Source organism: Astyanax mexicanus, chromosome 23 (assembly GCF_023375975.1).
Source record: "Astyanax mexicanus isolate ESR-SI-001 chromosome 23, AstMex3_surface, whole genome shotgun sequence".
NCBI lineage: Eukaryota > Metazoa > Chordata > Actinopteri > Characiformes > Acestrorhamphidae > Astyanax > Astyanax mexicanus.
Window position 1 is genome coordinate 14,911,867 of NC_064430.1, and position 19,699 is coordinate 14,931,565.

A 19,699-nucleotide genomic window follows, 5' to 3' on the forward strand; every position below is an offset into this window, starting at 1 on the left:
GATAATGGTTAGGTAATGCTAATGCTGCTCCAGCAATGCTAGCCGGGGTTAGCAGCAGGCTACAGGCTGATAATACTTATCTCTGAACTGCTAAAGAGTTAGCGTTTAGTGCAGTAAGCGGGTAATGCTAATGCTGCTCCAGCAATGCTAGCCGAGGTTAGCAGCAGGCTACAGGCTGATAATACTCACCTCTGAACGTGGAAATAGCTAGCGCATAGCACGGTTAGTGACTAATGCTAATGCTAGTCCAGTCTTGGTGCTGGAGCACTAAACTGAAACTCCTGTATAACGCTGTCGTTTAGTGAAGTGGCTTTACTGCTCCTTACAACCTGACTAAAAAAATCATACAAAAGGCGCACTGATGATTTTTTGGAAAATTAAAGAGTTTTAAGTGGACCTTTTAGTGCAAAAAATACAGTAAGTAGAGTTACACTAAAGAATGAAGTCATTGACAAACTTGTGTAGAATAAACTGAGCATCCAGTGAAAATGGTTCCTCATGCTGCACTGTAAACTCAATGAAGGCAGTCTGAGACATGCTGGAAATAAAACAGTTTTGTCCTCATTTCCTTATTTCTACAGAACAGAAAGAAATAGAACCACAGCATCCATATTTTCTCTAGTCATTATTCTGTTCTAAGCACAGAGCTCACTTTTCTCTTTTATCTATCTCTCTCCGTCACTCCCTCTTTCGCAGTGGCGAGACAGTATTGCACAAGGCGGCCTCGATGTGTCAGAGGACGATCTGTCACTACTTGGTAGAGGCGGGAGCATCTCTTATGAAGACAGACTTACAGGTATGCAGAGAGATCAGTATGTTACTAATGACTAATTCCTGTATGGGTGGGTAAGGCTATGACATGCCAAAGGTCTTGGGATAACAGTGTGTTACTCACTGTCTTCTGGTGAGACTGAATACTGGCCAGCATGCTCATGGCAAGGCCCTGTGAATGATCACGGATGATTTGAGCGAGGTGTGATATCAGGAGTCAGAGTGATGGGGCATTGCATTTCTGCTGTGTTTTTTTTTTTTTTTTTGTCATGTTTGTACCGGAAGTACATTATAGAAGGCATTATCGCCCACAGTGGACAGGGCACCTGGTTAAGCCATCTCTACCAATCAGCCATTAGGACTAAAGACGTTAATAAATTGCACAAAATACCAAACATTTCTTTGTCTTTTATTAGAAAGCCCTTTCACTTCTAATCCATACATCACTTCACACATGTAAATCGATTGTCTGTGGTCATAACATTTTAATGACAATATTTCAGAGTCAGACACAGCTCCCTTGTCAGCAGCTCTAGCTCTATGCAGCTCAATGGCTCTCCCAAAACATTATGTCTGTGTATTTACACAATTCAGCCTAACTAAGCAGCAAACTTTAATCATACTTTAGCCCTGAGTTAGCTATCAACCGAATACACATCATTGTGGCTAGCTTCCAACAACAGAATAAAAAGTTTTATTACGTTGACAAAGCCTATATATATATTTATATTTATATATATAAAAGATACTTTAAATGGTCACATAGCTGGTTTAACTGTCTGTTGGCCACATTTTGGACATGTGTTGGGCACAAATCTAGTGCTCAATCTCTCAGTCTCTCTCGCTCTGCTCTCTACACAGCTCCTAGCCCTGCCCACTACTCTGGCTTTTCAACCAATCACCGTGCTCCAACTAAAAAAAGATTTGGCAACAGATATTAGTCGTTTAGTTAGTGAATTAAAATTTTTGAGCACAAATGAACTTGTGCTCAAAAAATTAACTTTTTTCTATAAAACAGGGAAATTTAGCAGGGCTACATAATATTTTATGTTAAATGTGGGGAATATGGCGTCAAATCGATGTCAAAAGTCGGGGGCGCCAAAATAACAGGTGAAAAAAACTTTTATGTGTGTAAAAACAGTTTTATGTGTGTAAATTAACTTCTCGTGAGCACAAATGTGAAAAGGAAATAATTTTTTCCTCTCAAATTCACAGCTCCCCTCACGCGACATGCAAATTTCCTGCGGCAGCAGTTTGGGCTCGAGTAAGTTGTTTTACGCTTGAGTTTTGAAAGAGTTGGTTTTGACAGTTTGGGGGCAGGGTCAGGGTCGCCTGCCTCAGCGAACGCTATTGGCTGATATCTCCAAGGTTTGTGAAGGACCGCCTACCTTCAGCTCTTGGAAAAAGAAGGAGGGAGAGTTAGATCTCCGTAGAGCCAGTCGCTCCAGGCACTGAACCCGGGCAGACAGATCCGGAGAGCCGGAGAGCGGGTTGTTTGGATGTTAGCATAGCCAGCAAAAAACTCACTCGAGCCCAAACTGCAGCCACATGTAATTTGCATGGCGCACAAAAAGAACTGTGAATTCAAGAGGGAAAAAAAACATGTGAGAGGAGAAAAATAAAGCTTGAGAGCGATATTCTGTTCAGCGCGCACACGATTCCCTTTTTTTGCTTGCATGTTTCACATTTGTGAAAGTTAATTCACACACACAAAATTTTAAAACACACTGGTTAATTTTTTTCGCCTGTTATTTTTGCACCCTGACTTTTGACATTGATGTGGCGCCATAGAGGAAGCTCAAGTGAATATTTATAAAAGTGAAGGTTTAATTGCAGCAACACATCTTATAAACTTCCGGAATCATCAATATTTTCCTTTTAATCTGCCTTTAGTTTTATCAACCCTTGGCATTCCCAAAGAAATTGATTATTATAGTGCTCTATTAACTTCTGATTAATTTCATTAAATTTTTTGTTTTGTTTTATAACAAATACAAAACAGACACACAGTCAACGCAGTGTCAATTGCAGCCAATTGCAGTCAATTGCAGTGCTCTACTTATCCTCAGCTATACAGTATTTAACCTGAGAACCTAATCAAAATGTAATGCTCTGTAACTGAGGATGGAAGTGATTTTCTAATCATCCTCTTAAACTTTCCTACGTGCGTCATTGCTTTGGCACAACGGCTGGTGGAAAAAAAAAATCAACTCCTGTGCGAGGTCTGTAATTTTGGTGCCGCTTGTAGGTCTGTCTGACAGGGAGGGCACTGATGTGCCTTCCAGGCTTCAGCTGGTGGCCGCTCTGACTCTTCGTTTGGCTCTTTGAGTCAGCTCCTGAGACCTGAGTCAGCATTTGCTCATGACAGATGGGATCGGTTTCCATCGTCTGGCCTGGCAAACCTCGCTTTCCTTCAGGTGGAGCAGCTGACTTCGACCTGACTTCATAGCGCAGTACCTTTAAGCACCAGTGGCTTTAAGCACCATAAACGCCAGAGCACAAGTACTTATTAGTGCATTAAATCATTAAAACCAAATCATTACTCTTCCTTACTTCCTTCCTGGTGCTGCTGGCTCACTCTTGCTCTTTCTTCTTTTTCTCTCTCTCTCTCTCTCTCTCTCTCTCTCTTTTCTCTGTCTTGGGATACCTTCTTGGGTTTGGGACCAATGAATGAATGTGGTGGTAATGGTGGGGGGGTAGCTAACTAAGTTAAGTAAAGCTAAGCTAAGTAAACAAAACTGTAATAAAAGACTTTCTTTTAAAGTCAATCGAGCGCTGGATGTTACTCTTCACAGATTTTTCTCCAGAAAACTCTTTCCGATTGTTTACAGTAAGCTTAGATTCCCGCATTTCTACAGCACTAAGGCTGGAGCATTGGCATTAGCCGCTAACCACTAGCAGTTAGCGGCTAATGCCACCTGACAGCACTACACTGAGGAAACCTGAGTGGTCTGTTAAGACAGGGCGATATAAGCTAGCGGTTCGTCCCACGTAGCTTGTTTTAACATGGTAAACACACTGTCTACAGTCCAATATACTACCCTCTGAATGACAAAATAGCTAGCTCAGTTAGTGGCTAATTGTAATGCTGCTCCAGCAGTGCTAGCCAGGGTTAGCAGCAGGCTAAAGGCCGATAATACTCACCTCTGAACGGGGAAATAGCTAGCGCTCTCCTTCCCTCCTTTTTTGTCTTGGGTTATCTTCTTGGGTTTGGGAAACAATGAACCAACATTCCACATGTTTTTTCAGGCGTAGCGTTCTTTCTGTTCTGCTGGTTGGTATGTCTGCAATCTCAGCTTCTTTTTCAGTTTCTCTTTATTTTAAAAGCTACAATAGGCAAAGCTGTGTTCCGTCTGAACTTGCTGTAATGTCTTCTTTTTTTTTATGTAATGGAATGGAATAGAACGGGAGCTCCTCTATGTGTGTTTTTTCTTTTCCTCATTGTGAACACTTTCCTTTGTCTGGCTCACATCCTTGTTATTTCAGAGCAGGCGTTTTACCTGAAAACCCGATAAGCAGAACTGCATGTAATTCTGTGTTAGCCACTCTTTTTCACACACAAAGCCAACCTCATTTGTAGCATCCAACAAAGAAAGTGCCGTGCGGACAGTGAGGCAGGTTTATGCTCTGAGCAGAAGAGTCCAGAGCGTTCTGCCTCCCCATAGGCCTGCCTATGTTAGCACTAAGAGCCATTCACGGGCTCTGGCACTGCCCTGCCTTCATAGACAATAATGCAGAGAGGTCCAGGGGACATCTATGTCTGAGCTATTCAGCTCAAAACCAGTCCTCTAGAGCAGTGTGGTTTATAACCCTGCCCCAGACCTCATTCACCCCTAGCCAGTTAATGTAGGAGTTCAATATTGCAGACAGTTGCTCTATTTTTCAGCATTTGAAACTAAAGTAAAATACCTACAGATCAAATTTAAAATATTAAATTTATCTGATGTCATTGTCATTCGACATATGTCCACACACCATGTGTTTTGCCTTGAAATCTTATTCATTAATCATTTACTTGTTGACTTGTGTAGTTTGGGTCATTGTCTTGTCACATTACCAATGCCCCTCCTGGTGCTTATACATTCTTAAACTTATACACCTCCAAATTCATTGTTCTCTTAGTGATCACAATACATGCTAAAAATACATCCTAAAGCAGCAAAGCAGCCCCAAACAGCGATGCACCCTTCACCATGCTTCACAGAAACCTGCTATTAGTTTAATTTAGTTAGATTCTTACACAAGCAGTTCGTCCCATAAAGCTTGTTTTAACATGGTAAACTTGCAGACCACAGTCCGATAAAAACTCACCTTTGAACGGCGAAAGAGCTAGCGTTCCATTTAGCAGCTAATGCTAATATTGCTCCTGCCTTGGTGCTGAAGAAACTTCGCTGAAACTCCTTTATACAAAGCTGTACAGATTATCAACCCCCTTTACCTCAATGAAAAGAAGACACCATAAAGAAATAACATAGTAGCAATAATAAAATAGGTATACAGAACACTGTGCTCCTATGGTAATGTTTTTGTTTGTTTTTTTCTTGCCGCAGATCACATCTTATATACCTGCTTGGGAACATCTTGATTCGCTTAAAAACATATTTTTTCTGTGGCTCCAGGTTTGGGCAATTCATGCAATGTTTCATATTTCAGCATTTTTTTTACATTTAAAGGAGAACTCCATTGTAAAATGATAATGAGCACAAAGTATTGTCAAATAGCCCACTTTCATTCACTCCCAGCATTTCAGAATACAGCGCTTTTAGCTAATGCTTCCAACCGGCTTTTAATGCTAGTGATAGGGGCATAGAGTTACTAATGCAAAGAAATCACTATTTTTATACCGTTTACAAACTCAAAGTGGAAATGCATTTTTCCATCTATTGCTGAAAATATCTCTATAATATTTATGCATTTCTCTGAAATTCATTTTGCAATCTGTTTCCCTGTTATCCAACCTATTTGTTCATGCTTGTCAGTCAAATTATCATGACTTAATTTAATGCTGGTGTGCTTTAAAAGTTCTCAGTGCCTTGTTTTAAATGTCAGGGTCATCGGGGTCTCACCAATAAAGTATGGAGTTACTTTGAGCGTGCTGTACAATTGTGATTATTAAAGGATATTTGCATGGGTAACTCTATGCCCCTATCACTAGCATTGTATTGTATTGTATTGGCTATTCTACAAACATTTGTACTTGTTATCATGTTTCAATACACCTCAAATCCATTTCACAATGGAGTTCTCCTTTAATGTGTATATTATTAGTGCTACCATGTCAAAGTCAAAGTCAAAGTGGTTTTTAATTGTCATTTCAGCTATATACAGAGTACACAGTGAAACGAAACAAGGTTCCTCCAGGGACCATGGTGCACATAAACACAGTGTAGACAGAACAATAAGTGCAACAGTACAAAAGTACAAACAGACAATACAACACAATACAGACAAAGAATAATAAATAACAAGACAGTGTGCAAATTATGCAGTGTGCAAAAAAGAAAAAGTCCAGTGAGGTAGTAGGGTTTTGGTGCTTCCATTTTCTGGGGTAAGTGGGGTAAGAGTGTGTGTGCATGTACAGAAAACCATCAGTTCAGTCTCTGCAGTTGAGGAGTCTGATGGCTTGGGGGTAGAAGCTGTTGCAGAATCTGGTCGTGCTGGACCGGATGCTGCGGTACCTTCTTCCCGAAGGCAGGAGGGAGAACAGTTCGTGTGAGGGATGGGTGGGGTCATTCACAATGCTGGTTGCTTTGCGGATGCTGCGGGTGGTGTAAATGTCCGTGATGGAGGGGAGAGAGACGCCGATGATCCTCTCAGCTGTCCTCACAATACGCTGCAGGGTCTTGCGGTCAGAGACGGTGCAGGTCCCAAACCAGGCAGTGATGCAGCTGCTCAGGATGCTCTCAATGGTCCCTCTATAGAAGAGTGTGAGGATGGGTGGAGGGAGACGGGCCTTTCTCAGCTTCCGGAGGAAGTAGAGACGCTGCTGGGCTTTCTTGGCTGTAGAGCTGGTGTTCAGGGTCCAGGTGAGGTTATCTGCTAAGTGGACACCAAGGAACTTGGTGCTCTTAACAATCTCCACAGAGGACCCGTCGATGTTGAGTGGAGAGTGGGTGTGTTGTGCTCTCCTGAAGTCAACAACCATTTCCTTTGTCTTGTCCACATTCAGGTGAAGGTTGTTGACTGTACACTAGTCTGTCAGCCCCTGCACCTCCTCTCTGTATGCTGACTCGTCGCCTTTGGTGATGAGACCCAGCACGGTTGTATCATCGGCGAACTTGATAAAGCTGTTAGAACTGTGTTTTGCAGCACAGTCATGAGTCAGCAGGGTGAACAGCAGAGGACTCAGGACACTGCCCTGGGGGGCCCCAGTGTTCAGTGTGATGGAGCTGGAGGTGCTGCCCCCGAACCGGACTGACTGGGGTCTCCCCGTCAGAAAGTCCAGGATCCAGTTGCAGAGGGGGGTGTTGAGGCCGAGCGAGCTTAGCTTCCTGATGAGGTTCTGTGGGATGATGGTGTTGAATGCTGAACTGAAGTCTATGAACAGCATTCTGACGGAAGTGTCCTTCTTCTCCAGGTGGGTGAGGGAGAGATGAAGAGTAGTGGTGATGGCATCGTCCGTGGAGCGATTGGGACGATACGCAAACTGCAGGGGGTCCAGTGAAGAGGGCAGTTGTGTCTTGATATTCCTCATGACTAGCCTTTCGAAGCACTTCATGATGATGGGTGTAAGCGCAACGGGACGGTAGTCATTGAGGCAGGACACTGTGGACTTCTTCGGCACGGGGACAATGGTGGTGGACTTGAGGCACGTTGGGACAGTGGCGCTGCACAGGGAGATGTTGAAGATGTCCGTGAGAACATCTGTCAGCTGGTCTGCGCACTCCCTGAGTACTCTGCCGGGGATGTTGTCTGGTCCTTCAGCTTTTCGTGGGTTGACTCTGCGCAGAGTGTTCCTCACGTCCACTGCAGTCAGGCACAACACCTGCTCGTCCGGCTTGGGCATGGTCTTTCTCACCATCGTGTTGTTTTGTGCCTCAAACCGTGCATAAAAGTTGTTCAGGGCATCAGGGAGGGAGGCATCACGTTCACAGGACGGTGGCATTGTTCTGTAGTTGGTGATTGCCTGGATGCCCTGCCACATGCGCCGCGCGTCACCCGTGTCCTTGAAGTGGCTGTGGATTCTCTGGGCGTGTGCGCGCTTTGCCTCTCTGATGGCTCGTGACAGGTCGTCTCTCGCTTTCCTCAGGGCCACCTTGTCACCCACTCTGAAGGCGGAGTCACGGGTCCTCAGCAGCGCACGTACCTCAGCAGTCATCCAAGGCTTCTGGTTTGGGTGTGTGGTGATGGTCTTGGAGACAGTGACATCATCAATACACTTGCTGATGTAGCCAGTGACTGATGCTGCATACTCCTCCAAATCAACAGAATCGCCTTCAGTAGCAGCCTCCCTAAACATGTCCCATGCAGTGCACTCAAAACAGTCCTGAAGGGCAGAGATGGAGCCTGCCGGCCAGGTTTTCACCTGCTTCTGAACTGGTCTGGAGCGTCTGATGAGTGGTGTGTATGTTGGAGTCAGCCAAACACACATGTGGTCCGAGAAAGCGAGGTGGGGGCGGGGCTCCGCCCGGTACGCGCTGGGGATGTTTGTGTAAACAAGATCCAGCGCGCTCGCTCCTCTCGTTGCAAAGTCCACATGTTGATGGAATTTAGGGAGCACTGACTTGAGATTTGCGTGGTTGAAATCTCCGGCGATAATAAACAGTCTGTCTGGGTGTTTGTTCTGCAGATCGCTGATAGTCCGATAGAGTTCACACAGAGCCTCTTTAGCATTAGCACCAATGCTAGCGCTGGTTGGGATGTAGACAGCAGCTATTAGCACGGCGGAGAACTCCCGTACTAAATAAAAAGGTCTGCACTTGATTATCAGGAACTCCACCAGCGGAGAGCAGTGTTTGGCGACAGTCACAGCGTTGTTACACCATTCCGTGTTGATGTAAACACACACGCCTCCACCGCGGGTCTTCCCGGATAGAGCCGCGCTCCTATCCGCTCTGAACGCGGTTAGCCCGGCTAGCTGAATGGCGCTGTCCGGAATGTTGTCGTTCAGCCACGATTCCACAAAAACCAAAACACAGCAGACTCTGAACTCACGCTGGGTAGTTCGCTGGAGTCGGATGTAGTCCAGTTTATTGTCAAGGGAACAGACGTTTGCCAGAAAGAGCGATGGTATAGCCGGCCGGCTAGGACTAGCCTTTAGCCTCGCGCGGATCCCGGCTCTCTTTCCGCGCTTCCGCTTACGCTCGCACCGCTTGCGATGGCACTTCCGCTGGGCTCCGGCGTCAGGAAACACCGCGGGCTGGCGGCCTGGGTCTCTTAGCAGGCTAAGCTCAAGTAGCGTCTGCAGAACCTTGTCCGGTAGCGTGTTTTCTGGCTGATTTCTCCACTGTAGCAGGGTCTGGCGGTGGTAGAACGTGCACGGGTGTACCGATGCACATATTTGCAGGAAATAAATGGAAAAAACGACAAATAGTAACACAAAAGCACCATTTAACGGACCCGGAGCGGCCGCTGCGTGTTAACGCGCCGCCATCTTGGGTGGGTATCTTAGCTTGTGTATTAATTCTTCCCAATGAGATAAAGCAGGATTAATAACCTGTGCAGCAGCCAGTGGTTTACACCAATCTACTGTATCTGTATCTACTATTGACACTAGTTTTACAAATGGAGCAATAAAAAAAGTGTGCTCATATCCGTCCATTGCATCCATCATATGCAACTCATTTCATGAATCTGCTTTGATTGAGTTGAATATCACATTGAAATAGCTCATATAGTACAATCATACAGCTGTTTGTAATCATCACTTGTTTGGGCATGGAGTTACGAATTTGTGGAAGTAGAACTATAAAGGCTTCCAGACTCTGGACTGCTGGATGAGGCTTCAGTTCAAGAGTCTCATTACTAAACAATGTCTCACTAGCTGCAGGGACCAATTAAATGCGGTGTGGAGGGGAGGGGAGGGGGAGCTGCGCGACTGGATAAGCAATAGAGCAATAGATGTCGTGCCAGACAGTGTGGTGAATCACACGTTTTCAAGAAGTCTCAAAATAATTCACCAGACAGCATGTTTCTCATCAAGAAGTCCTTCAGAGAAAATATAGATTCTGATCAGCAGGAAAGCTTAAGGCTGTGTGTGTTTTGTACAAGTGAGTTTTTGACAGCTCAATTTCATTGCAGTCAATAATGTTACATTATAATCCTAAGACTAGTTTAGAAAAAAACTCTTTTGGATTTGGGAATTGAATAAGAAGAAAATGTCTCAGTGATAAACATCTCACAGGACAAAGTGCATTTAGTGCAAAGTTCGACTGATTATATCTCATTCTAAGATATAAACCAGTACTGAGACTTTACAGCAGGGGTGTCAAACTCATTTTAGCCAAGGGCCACATTGGCATATTGGCTGTCCTCTGAGGGCCAGATGTAACTTAGAAATGTAATAAAATGTAACCAGATGTAATATAAAATGAATGTAATTACTCCTTAATGTTAAATAACTCTCAATATATTATTTATTCAATCAAATATTACAGTTGCATGGGAAAAATGTTTGCTTGTTGCTCTATTAACATAAATCCTTTTCATTTGTCATGTTATGAAATCCAAAAACTCCATCAATCAAGAACCAAACTATACAAGTGAATATAATGACATTAAATACAAGTTATATTAACTTTGATCAAAACGTTTGATATTGAAATAAGCCTTAATAAATATAAAATAAAAAATTGTGAGCTGTTAAGAACATGTGACAGATTTAGCATTTCCTCAGATTTAGCAGTTCTTCATCCAACCACTAGTCGGAGCTGCAGCAGCACAAGCCTGCAGTCAGAGCTACAGCCCAGCCGCGGGCTACAGGGCTCAGCTGAGCCAGTCTGGAGCGGTTTTAAAATGTTTAAGTTCATCTGTGTAGGAAATAAAGGTTTTAACCCCACTAACCGGATAATACAGCTCTCTACAGTTCATCTTTCAGCCCAAGCAGCTAACAGCAGCAGTTTAGAGCAGCCATCACGGAGGCACTGCTGGGATTACATTATAAACAGGTCAGTTAGCGCGCTGCTAACCTCAGGATGTTTATAACTACGGAGTTTAGTGAACACACCACGGCTGCAAGGTTAGACTGTTGAAGGCTACTGAAGACTATTAAAGTCTATTAGAGGTTATTGAAAGGGTTATTGGGGGCAGAAATCAGTACAGGCTGGTTAGATAAGTGATTCACGTGCTCGTCCTTTGCTGAGGTGAAACTGTGACTAGCGCTGTCACAGTGATGTTTATTAACGTCATTAAAACGTGCCAGGTCTTATAAATATTTACACATAACTTATCTCTCTCCTAAAAAGCGTTTATTTTGGTCAGAAACACTCCTCGTAACACAAAAGGCATACCGGTCTTTCGCAGCCGTCCGTCTGCATCAACTTCTCTTTTTCTGGACATTATGGGATAAACATTTGTATGTCTCAATTCCACCCGCGAAGTTACACCTTCCCTCCGGCAGGGTTTCCACATTAATGACTACACTGCCGTGTAGTGGCAGTAAGCCGTAACTTCGCGGGTAACACAATCGACAAGCATTGTAGGAAATGTAGTTTTTGGTCAAAGCACGCTTCTGACCTATTTATTATAGACACTAAGATTTTACAAGCTCTCGCGGGCCACATAAAAGGACGTGGCGGGCCACATCTGGCCCGCGGGCCTTGTGTTTGACACATGTGCTTTACAGAATTTATAGTATTTTCCAGTTTTTCCATTTAAAAAAGGAAAACTGCATGCATCTACAGTATGTCATAAATTTGGACAACCAGTATAACAACTGAACTTATAGCCTGATTTAAACCCCCATTACAACTGAGCTTTTAAAAAAAAAATTGGGCTGTTTGAATGAGCGAAATCTGTCCAGAATTATGTTAATTAACATTGCAACACAGAAGAAGCATAGACCTATTGTTTAAAGTAGCAGTCTTTATTATCTTGTTTATAAACTGAAAGCAGAAGCATTTCTGAGCAGAGAAGGGATAAAATGTTGTGTTAAATGGTACCAGTGTGCTGGAATGACCATCCCTGCTAAGCCTAATATATTCATTCTAAAAACTAGGGTGTCCGGTCGCTTTTTGCGGCAGTTCTTCTGCCACGTCACGTGTCTTTACGTACATAAGTCACACGTACAGCCTCTAAAAGAGGATCCGTCTCAGTTTTACTGAACGCGAGTGAAGCTGGTTGGTGGAGCATTGGATACTTCAGAAGGGGAAACTTAGAGCTCAGTAGCTCATTAACTCAGTAAAAAAAGAAAAGAAGAAGTGAACTCTCTCTCTCTCTCTGACTGAACATAACCTGGAATCGTATTTATCCGCTCTGAAAGGAGACTGCATCACACCCGCCCAGTTTAAAATGATGCTTCCACATGCTCGGTGCAATTACCCATTCTCACCAGAGGGGGCCAGAGACAGATCCCCCAAATCCCGAAACTTACAGACATCAGCTTTAAGAAAAATGTTTATTAAGAACAGCTACACACAGCGCTGCAAGTCTGCAAGTGTGTTATGCAGACAAGTGGAGGAGCTCAAACATTCACAACAACTTGTGCCAATTTTTTTTTTAAACACAGTTTGATTCTATTTATTTTTTTGCTATATTGTGATTATCACACCATAGCTTCATATAAAATAAAAATAGCATTAAAAAACAGACGCCTACATCACAGACCATTTTCTTGAGCCCGTCCTGACCCCTCCGAGGAAACTAAACTCTACAAGACGAGCAGGCCATGATTCAGCAAAGAAGCCCCAAACAGCGATGCTGCCTTCACCATGCTTTTAGTGTGGGAGGTTTCATGGCTAAATTGGAGCAGCCTGGTGGCCAATGTTCATTAATTGCACATTGCACCAGTAAGAGCAGAGTGTGAAGGTTCAGTTAGCAGAGTAAGAGCACAGTTTTGCTCAAAATATTGCAATGCACACAACATTATGGGTGACATACCAAAGTTCAAAAGAGGACAAATTGTCGGTGCACGTCTTGCTGGAGCATCTGTGACCAAAACAGCAAGTCTTTGTGATCAAGTATCAAGAGCCACGGTATCCAGGGTAATGTCAGCATACCACCAAGAAGGACCAACCACATCCAACAGGATTAACTGTGGACGCTGTAAGAGGAAGCTGTCTGAAAGAGATTTTCAGGTGCTAACCTGGATTGTATCCAAAAAAACATAAAACCACGGTTGCCCAAATCACGGCAGAATTCAATGTGCACCTCAACTCTCCTGTTTCCACCAGAACTGTCCATCGAGACAATAAATGATTGTGGTCTAAAACCAGGAGTTTTAGTTTCAGTGTCCAACCCTTGTAGAACATTCCAATTTCCAATGATTCACTTCACTTTATATGTGTGTGTTTTTTTTTATTTCTTTTTTTCAGGGCGACACTCCGAAGCACCGTGCGGAGAAAGCTAAGGACTCTGAACTGGCAGCGTATCTGGAGAACCGTCAACATTACCAGATGATCCAGCGCGAGGACCAGGAGACCGCTGTCTGATGTCTGATCTTCTTTTACCTCTCACCTTTGACCTCACTGCGTCTGGAACCCTGAACTGCTTGTGCCAAACTAACTAACTAGCAACTACAATACAAATACAAATGAACCACCACATAGCAACACAGAGCTCCAGTTGGTGGAGACATGAGAGTGGACAACACACACACAAACACACACACACACACACATATACACACTCACACACGTGTACACACACACATACACACACACATGTACACACTCACACACGTGTACACACACACATACACACACACACATGTACACACTCACACACGTGTACACACATAATGAAGAGATATGTGGGCTTTTAAGATCCTGGATTAAGGCCTCGCCAACTGGCTTGACCCAATGTATGTCCATTGCCCGGCCAACTGCCATCGTTTTGTGTGTTCACTAGTGAGTGTGTGGGTGTGTCCGAAGGTATGAAAGGAAGTGGGCGGGGCTTCTCTTTGTTAAAGTGTTCATTAGTAACACTCTCAGTGCTGTCTTTTATGCAGAAGCACTTCAGATTTCAACGTGGAGTTTGCTGAATGGTGCCTGGAGGCGACTGAAAGAGAAAAAACTTCTGAAAGAGTTTGTGACATAAGCATGAGGAACCTCTACAGCACTGATGATCACACAGCTCGGAATTTCATTCCTTTTATTTCATTTTATTGTATTTTTTTTTAAGTCTAGTGTTAAAAAAAAAACATGATGCAACCAGTCATATTGGTTATTATTCTTATTAATATTATTATTATTATTACTGGTGGTAGAAGATGCCACTATTGACTCCACAGGACCTTAAGGACATTTTGCAGATTCTGGATGGACTGATTGATTTGTTTACCTGAACTGATGATGATGATGATGATGATGATGATGATGATGATGATATTTTGTGTGTGAGTGTTATAAAAGCTAAAGCTTTAGTTTTAGTAGACATGGGGCGCTGTCTCAGCGCTTTCCCTGCACTGAAGCCATTGGAGGTTCTTTAAGGAATATTGGACTGTGGTAGCTATTTTTATTTTTAGGAGGGCTTTGCTTCTTTCATCGTTTCGTTCTCCGTTGGGCAGACGTTCGCTTTTAATAAGAACTTTTGGTACTGTAAACGTATCTTAGTAGGTTTCCGTTTGAGAAACATTTGCACTGTAGCTATCATTGCCTTCTTTATTCCACTCTTCAACGTTTTTTTTTAATCCCTCGATTTTTAATTGGCGTTCTACAGTTACAGCTTATTTCTTATGACTTTTTTAAAAGTAAATAGATGTTTATATAATTTGTAGCTACAACATCCAAATTGTGTATGTGTCTTACTGTATTATAAATGACTGTACAATTTTTTTTTTTCTTCCATAATACAGGATTGCTTTTGTTCGGTTTTGTTGTTCTACATGATTCTGCTCTCGAGTTGTCGTGGAAGATTTCTCTGTATTTTAAAGAAACAAACTTACTCTGAAGAGTGTATATCATTCTGATTTATGGATTTATGGATTGTCTTAATGCACCGATTATTCTAAGGATACTATTTATTTTCCATAATAGTCATCTGTTTAAATTACATTGGCTTTGAAACTAGGCATAATTAAGTATTAAAAAAATATTTAATTTGCAACAAATAGATTTTGTTAAGATTTTGTCACAGAGTGCATTTTTTTGTGGTCCTAGTCACTGATTTTATTACTTATACATATTTTTACATACTTATACATACATACTGTATTATGGCTGCCTTTCTGAATTTGATATGCCATTTTAAGTCCTGTGGGACTCTCTGGTTTTCTTCATCCATAAACAAACACATTTTCTTGTTGCTCGTTTTTAGACATTTTGAATGTTTGCAAACATTTTCATGAACTCAACAATAGAAAAAATAGAGAAATAGAGAAAAATAGTATATATTTCACTTTTTCAACAGATACACTAAAGGGGTTTTATCATTTAATTGATATAAAATCTGAAGACTTTCTACACCAGGTCTACATGTCAAAGAATTACACAAGATTAAAATCTTTGCCCTTTAAATGGCCTTTTGTTAGTTTGGACCATGCCTTCATCTTATACAGCTCTGGAAAAAAATAAGAGACCACTTCAGTTTCTGAATCAGTTTATCTGATTTTGCTATTTATAGGTTTATGTTTGAGTAAAATTAACATTGTTGCTTTATTCTATAAACTACAGACAACATTTCTCCCAAATTCCCCAAAACATATTGTCACTTAAAGCATTTATTTGTAGAAATAACAAAAAAGATGCAGAGCTTTTAGACCTCAAATATAGCAAAGAAAACAAGTTCATATTCATAAAGTTTTAAGAGTTCAGAAATCAATATTTGGTGGAATAATCCTGTTTTTTAATCACAGTCTTCATGTATATTGGCATGTTTTCCTCCACCAGTCTTACACACTGCTTTTTGATAACTTTATGCTGCTTTACTCCTGGTGCACAAATTCAAGCAGTTCAGTTTGGTTTGATGGCTTGTGATCATCCATCTTCCTCTTGATTATATTCCAGAGGTTTTTAATATGGTAAAATCAAAGAAACTCATTTTTAAGTGGTCTCTTATTTTTTTCCAGAGCTGTATATAGATTTTTTTTTGCAGTATACGGTGCATTTAAAATCCTGAAAATAGACCAGAAAATAGATGTTTGTTGATAGTGTGTCTTATAATCTGGTGATCCTTTTAATTCGTAAAGTACGGTATATAATGATAATTGGTCAAGAGCAGGGAGGACTTTTGGGCTTTGGCTTCTACTTTGTGGTAGAAACCAGTTTCTAACCAGTTTTTGTTTTTACAGGACATTACATTTGGGAGAAGAGGCTTCAGACAGGTTCCTTCCAAAAAATCTAAAGCATAGATAGTTCATAACATCACTAAAAGAATTTGGGAACTATTTGAGCTTTCCAAAGCGAAGCCAAGCACTATGTACTGAATCTATATATATATTTAAAAAGCATAGACAAGCAGAAGTTACTTTAACACAAGGTTTAAAATTAATATTGCATATTTTCCGGTATGCAAAATACAAATCTTGACAATAAATGTGGAAAATCCATATACAGGGTGTGAGGTAAAGGTTAAATTTTATTTTTAGGTAATCTATTTGTAAATGATAAACTTTTTTTGTTTAACTTTGTTAAAATTTGGGTGCAGATTCCACAGACCAGGTTGTTTCTTTCACATCAGACCTAAAAAAAAAGGGAAGGAATCTATGTCCACACATACTTTTAAAAAATGTTGTATTTCTGTCCACACACTGGGAAAAAAATCTTGTCCTGTAAGAAGTGATAATACCTCTACACAGAGATATCAACACACCATGAACAAGAAATTAAATACAGAGGTTTAATCATAAATTACACAATACTCCCTATGTAGTGTATCATGCCAGTCAGTAGAACAATGATGCATTCATACAGCTCTGGAAAAAAAATAAGAGACCACTTAAAAATGATGAGTTTCTTTGATTTTACCAAATTGAAAATGTCTGGAATATAATCAAGAGAAAGATGGTCAGTGTGACTGGATGATCAAAAGCCATCAAACAAACAAATCTTGCACCAGGAGCAGCATAAAGTTATCCAAAAGCAGTGTGTAAGACTGGTGGAGGAGAACATGCCAAGATGCATGATAAAAACTCTGATTAAAAACTAGGGTTATTCCACCAAATATATATTTATAACCAGAACAGCCATTTGGAACATCCTGAAGAAGAAAGTCGTCACTGGTGTACTAAGCAACAGGTGATGAACAGGTAGACCAAGGAAAATCAGCAACAGCTTCCAGAGGCGATGGAAATGGAAATAAAAGCGAAAATGTTGATTTTTCTTTTCATAGTCAAATTTTAATATCAAACCCAAAAGTTTTCAGTCTACAGCAGAAATTATGGATTATAATTAGCCTCACTGTTCCAGTTATTTTGGAGGGCACTGTATATTTACTCATATTCAGTGTGACTGGATAATAAAACTGCATCAATCATTCATTATCTTTAATATAGAACTTATTTTAGACATTTATATTAGAGATTACTATAACACTAACATCCTATTTCTCTATTTTTAATGCTAAATATCTACTGTATACTGAATCTCCAGTAAGGAATGTGGAAATGTTGTATTTTCCTTTAATATTATCTACACTAATTTCTCACCTGTGGAGAGCTGCTGTCTTCTTCTCTTATTCAAGTCCCAATCAAAAACAGAGATATAATGATTCATTAAAAAAAACTATGATTTTTTTTATTTGCGCTCCTTAATGATCTTTCAACTGTTTCCAGTTCCAGAAACTGTTTCCGAAAAATGTTCGTCACAAAAAACTTTGGTACCCGAAAAAACTTCGTCTCCAAAAATGTTGGTACCCGAAAAAAATTTATCTCCCAAAATTTTCAGACCGGAAAAATTTTCGTCACCAAAAAAATTTGGGACCCGAAAAAACCTCATCACCAAAAATTTGGCACCCGAAAAAAATTTGTTTCCAAAAATTTTCGGACCGGAAAAAATTTCATCACCAAAAACATTCGGCACCTTTAGTTTCGTCACCAAAAAATGTTAAAACCTGAAAAAACTTCATCAAAAATTTTCAAACCCGAAAAAATTTTCGTCACAAAAGAAATTTGGCAGCCGAAACATTTTCGGCAGCAAACATTTTGGTACCTGAAAAATTTTCGTCACCAAAAATATTTGGGACCCGAAAATATTAGTCTCCAAAAATTTTGTCACCAAAAAAATTTGGAACCTGAAAAACGTTGTCACCAAAAATTCAGCACCCGAAAAAAATTCATCTCCAAAATTTTTCGGACCCGAAAAAATGTCGTCACCAAAAATTCGGCACCCGAAAAAAATTTGTCTCCAAAAATGTTCAGACCGGAAAAAATTTAGTCACCAAAAAAATTCAGCACCTGAAAAATTTTCGTCACCAAAAAAATTTTAAACCCCAAAAATTTTCTTCACCAAAAAAATTTGGGACCCGAAAAAACTTCGTTTCCAAAAATGTTGGTACCTGAAAAAATTTTCGTCACCAAAAAGAATTTAAACCTGAAAAACGTCGTCACCAAAAATTTGGCACCCGAAAAAAATTTGTCTCCAAAAATTTTCGGACCGGAAAAATTTTCGTCACCAAAAACATTCGGCACCCAAAAAAAATTCGTCTCCAAAAATTTTCGTCACCAAAAAAATTAGGAACCTGAAAAAACTTTGTCTCCAAAATTTTTCGGACCTGAAAAAATTTTCATCACCAAAAAAAATGGAAAATTATTTTCACTGCCTGTGTGTGTGTGTGTGTGTGTATATGTAAAAAAAACTGCTTGTTTGGGTTAACAGGCAAAGGTAGATAGAATCTATCAAACTTTTTTTATGATAAATACATGTTACGCAGTTACAGTGTAATAGGACTGAATCTGTTCTCATCTGCTTGCAAACATAATAAAGAATAATAATTGAACTAATAATTGAAGAGATTGTTCCTCAGAATGCATTCTAATAAACTGGATTCACGGTGGCCTGCGGTGCAATAGCTAAGCTGTGCTAATGCTGTAAATCTAACTTCATAATGCGTCAGCATGCAGTTTGCCTGTGCCTTTTTTTGCCCTCCTCTTTTTTTTTTACCCCCTTTTAGCTCAGAGCCGTACCTCTGGAGAAACACAAATACCAGGCTCTCGCTCCAGGTGTTCGAGCAGTGGCGTCTCTGGGACTCTTACCGGTTATTTGAATGCTGTTTGCCACCATTCAGCCTTCACAAATACTCTCGCTCTCTTCAGTCAGTGGAGCTCTGGCGGCACCGCCGGAATTTCTCAAGCATTTTTCATTTTATCTCCGCACTTCCATTCCGTGGCCCCTTTTCAAGCTTTGTGCCCATAATTGAGGAGATTGCTTGGGGATGTGCAGAAGTAATTCAGTAAGTTAAGAATAAACGGAGGAATTTTGCCTCATTCTGGTCTCAGGCACTTTTTTGCAGCGATATGGGATAAAAGTTTCCATTGACTTTATTTTATTCAAACTGCTGCTTCTCTAAAATGTGGCTTCTGACAACTTATGTGCTTTACTTCTGCTTTAATTATCGGCTTTCTAACTTTCAGAGGTTGAAAGATTTGGCTGTACAGACTGTAATCCTGTATCTGTTTCTCTGCATACTTTATTATCCTCCTTTCACCCAGTTCTTCAGTGGTCAGGATGCTACAGGAGAGACCAACACAGAGCAGGTTTCTTATTTATTTTTTTATTTATTTGGGTGGTTGGTCATCCTCAGCACTGCACTGACACTGACATGGTGGTGGTGTGTGTTAGAGGATCAAATACAGCAGTGCTGCTGGAGTTTTTGAACAACTTACACGGCAAAAACT

The 19,699-nt window shown here is 41.0% G+C and overlaps 1 protein-coding gene across 13 annotated transcripts in view; it reads left to right on the forward strand.

Moving 5' to 3' along the window:
• The window catches only part of dgkza (diacylglycerol kinase, zeta a), a 244,352-nt gene extending 229,371 nt beyond the window's left edge, over nucleotides 1-14,981 (forward strand). For all 13 annotated transcript variants that reach the window (XM_049471206.1, XM_049471208.1, XM_049471207.1 and 10 more), the window contains 2 exons: nucleotides 697-796; nucleotides 13,242-14,981. In XM_049471206.1, the coding sequence (XP_049327163.1) occupies nucleotides 697-796; nucleotides 13,242-13,358 (217 nt within the window). In that variant the 3' untranslated portion in view covers nucleotides 13,359-14,981. The remainder of the gene's footprint in view (nucleotides 1-696; nucleotides 797-13,241) is intronic.
• The last annotated feature ends 4,718 nt before the right edge of the window (nucleotides 14,982-19,699 follow it).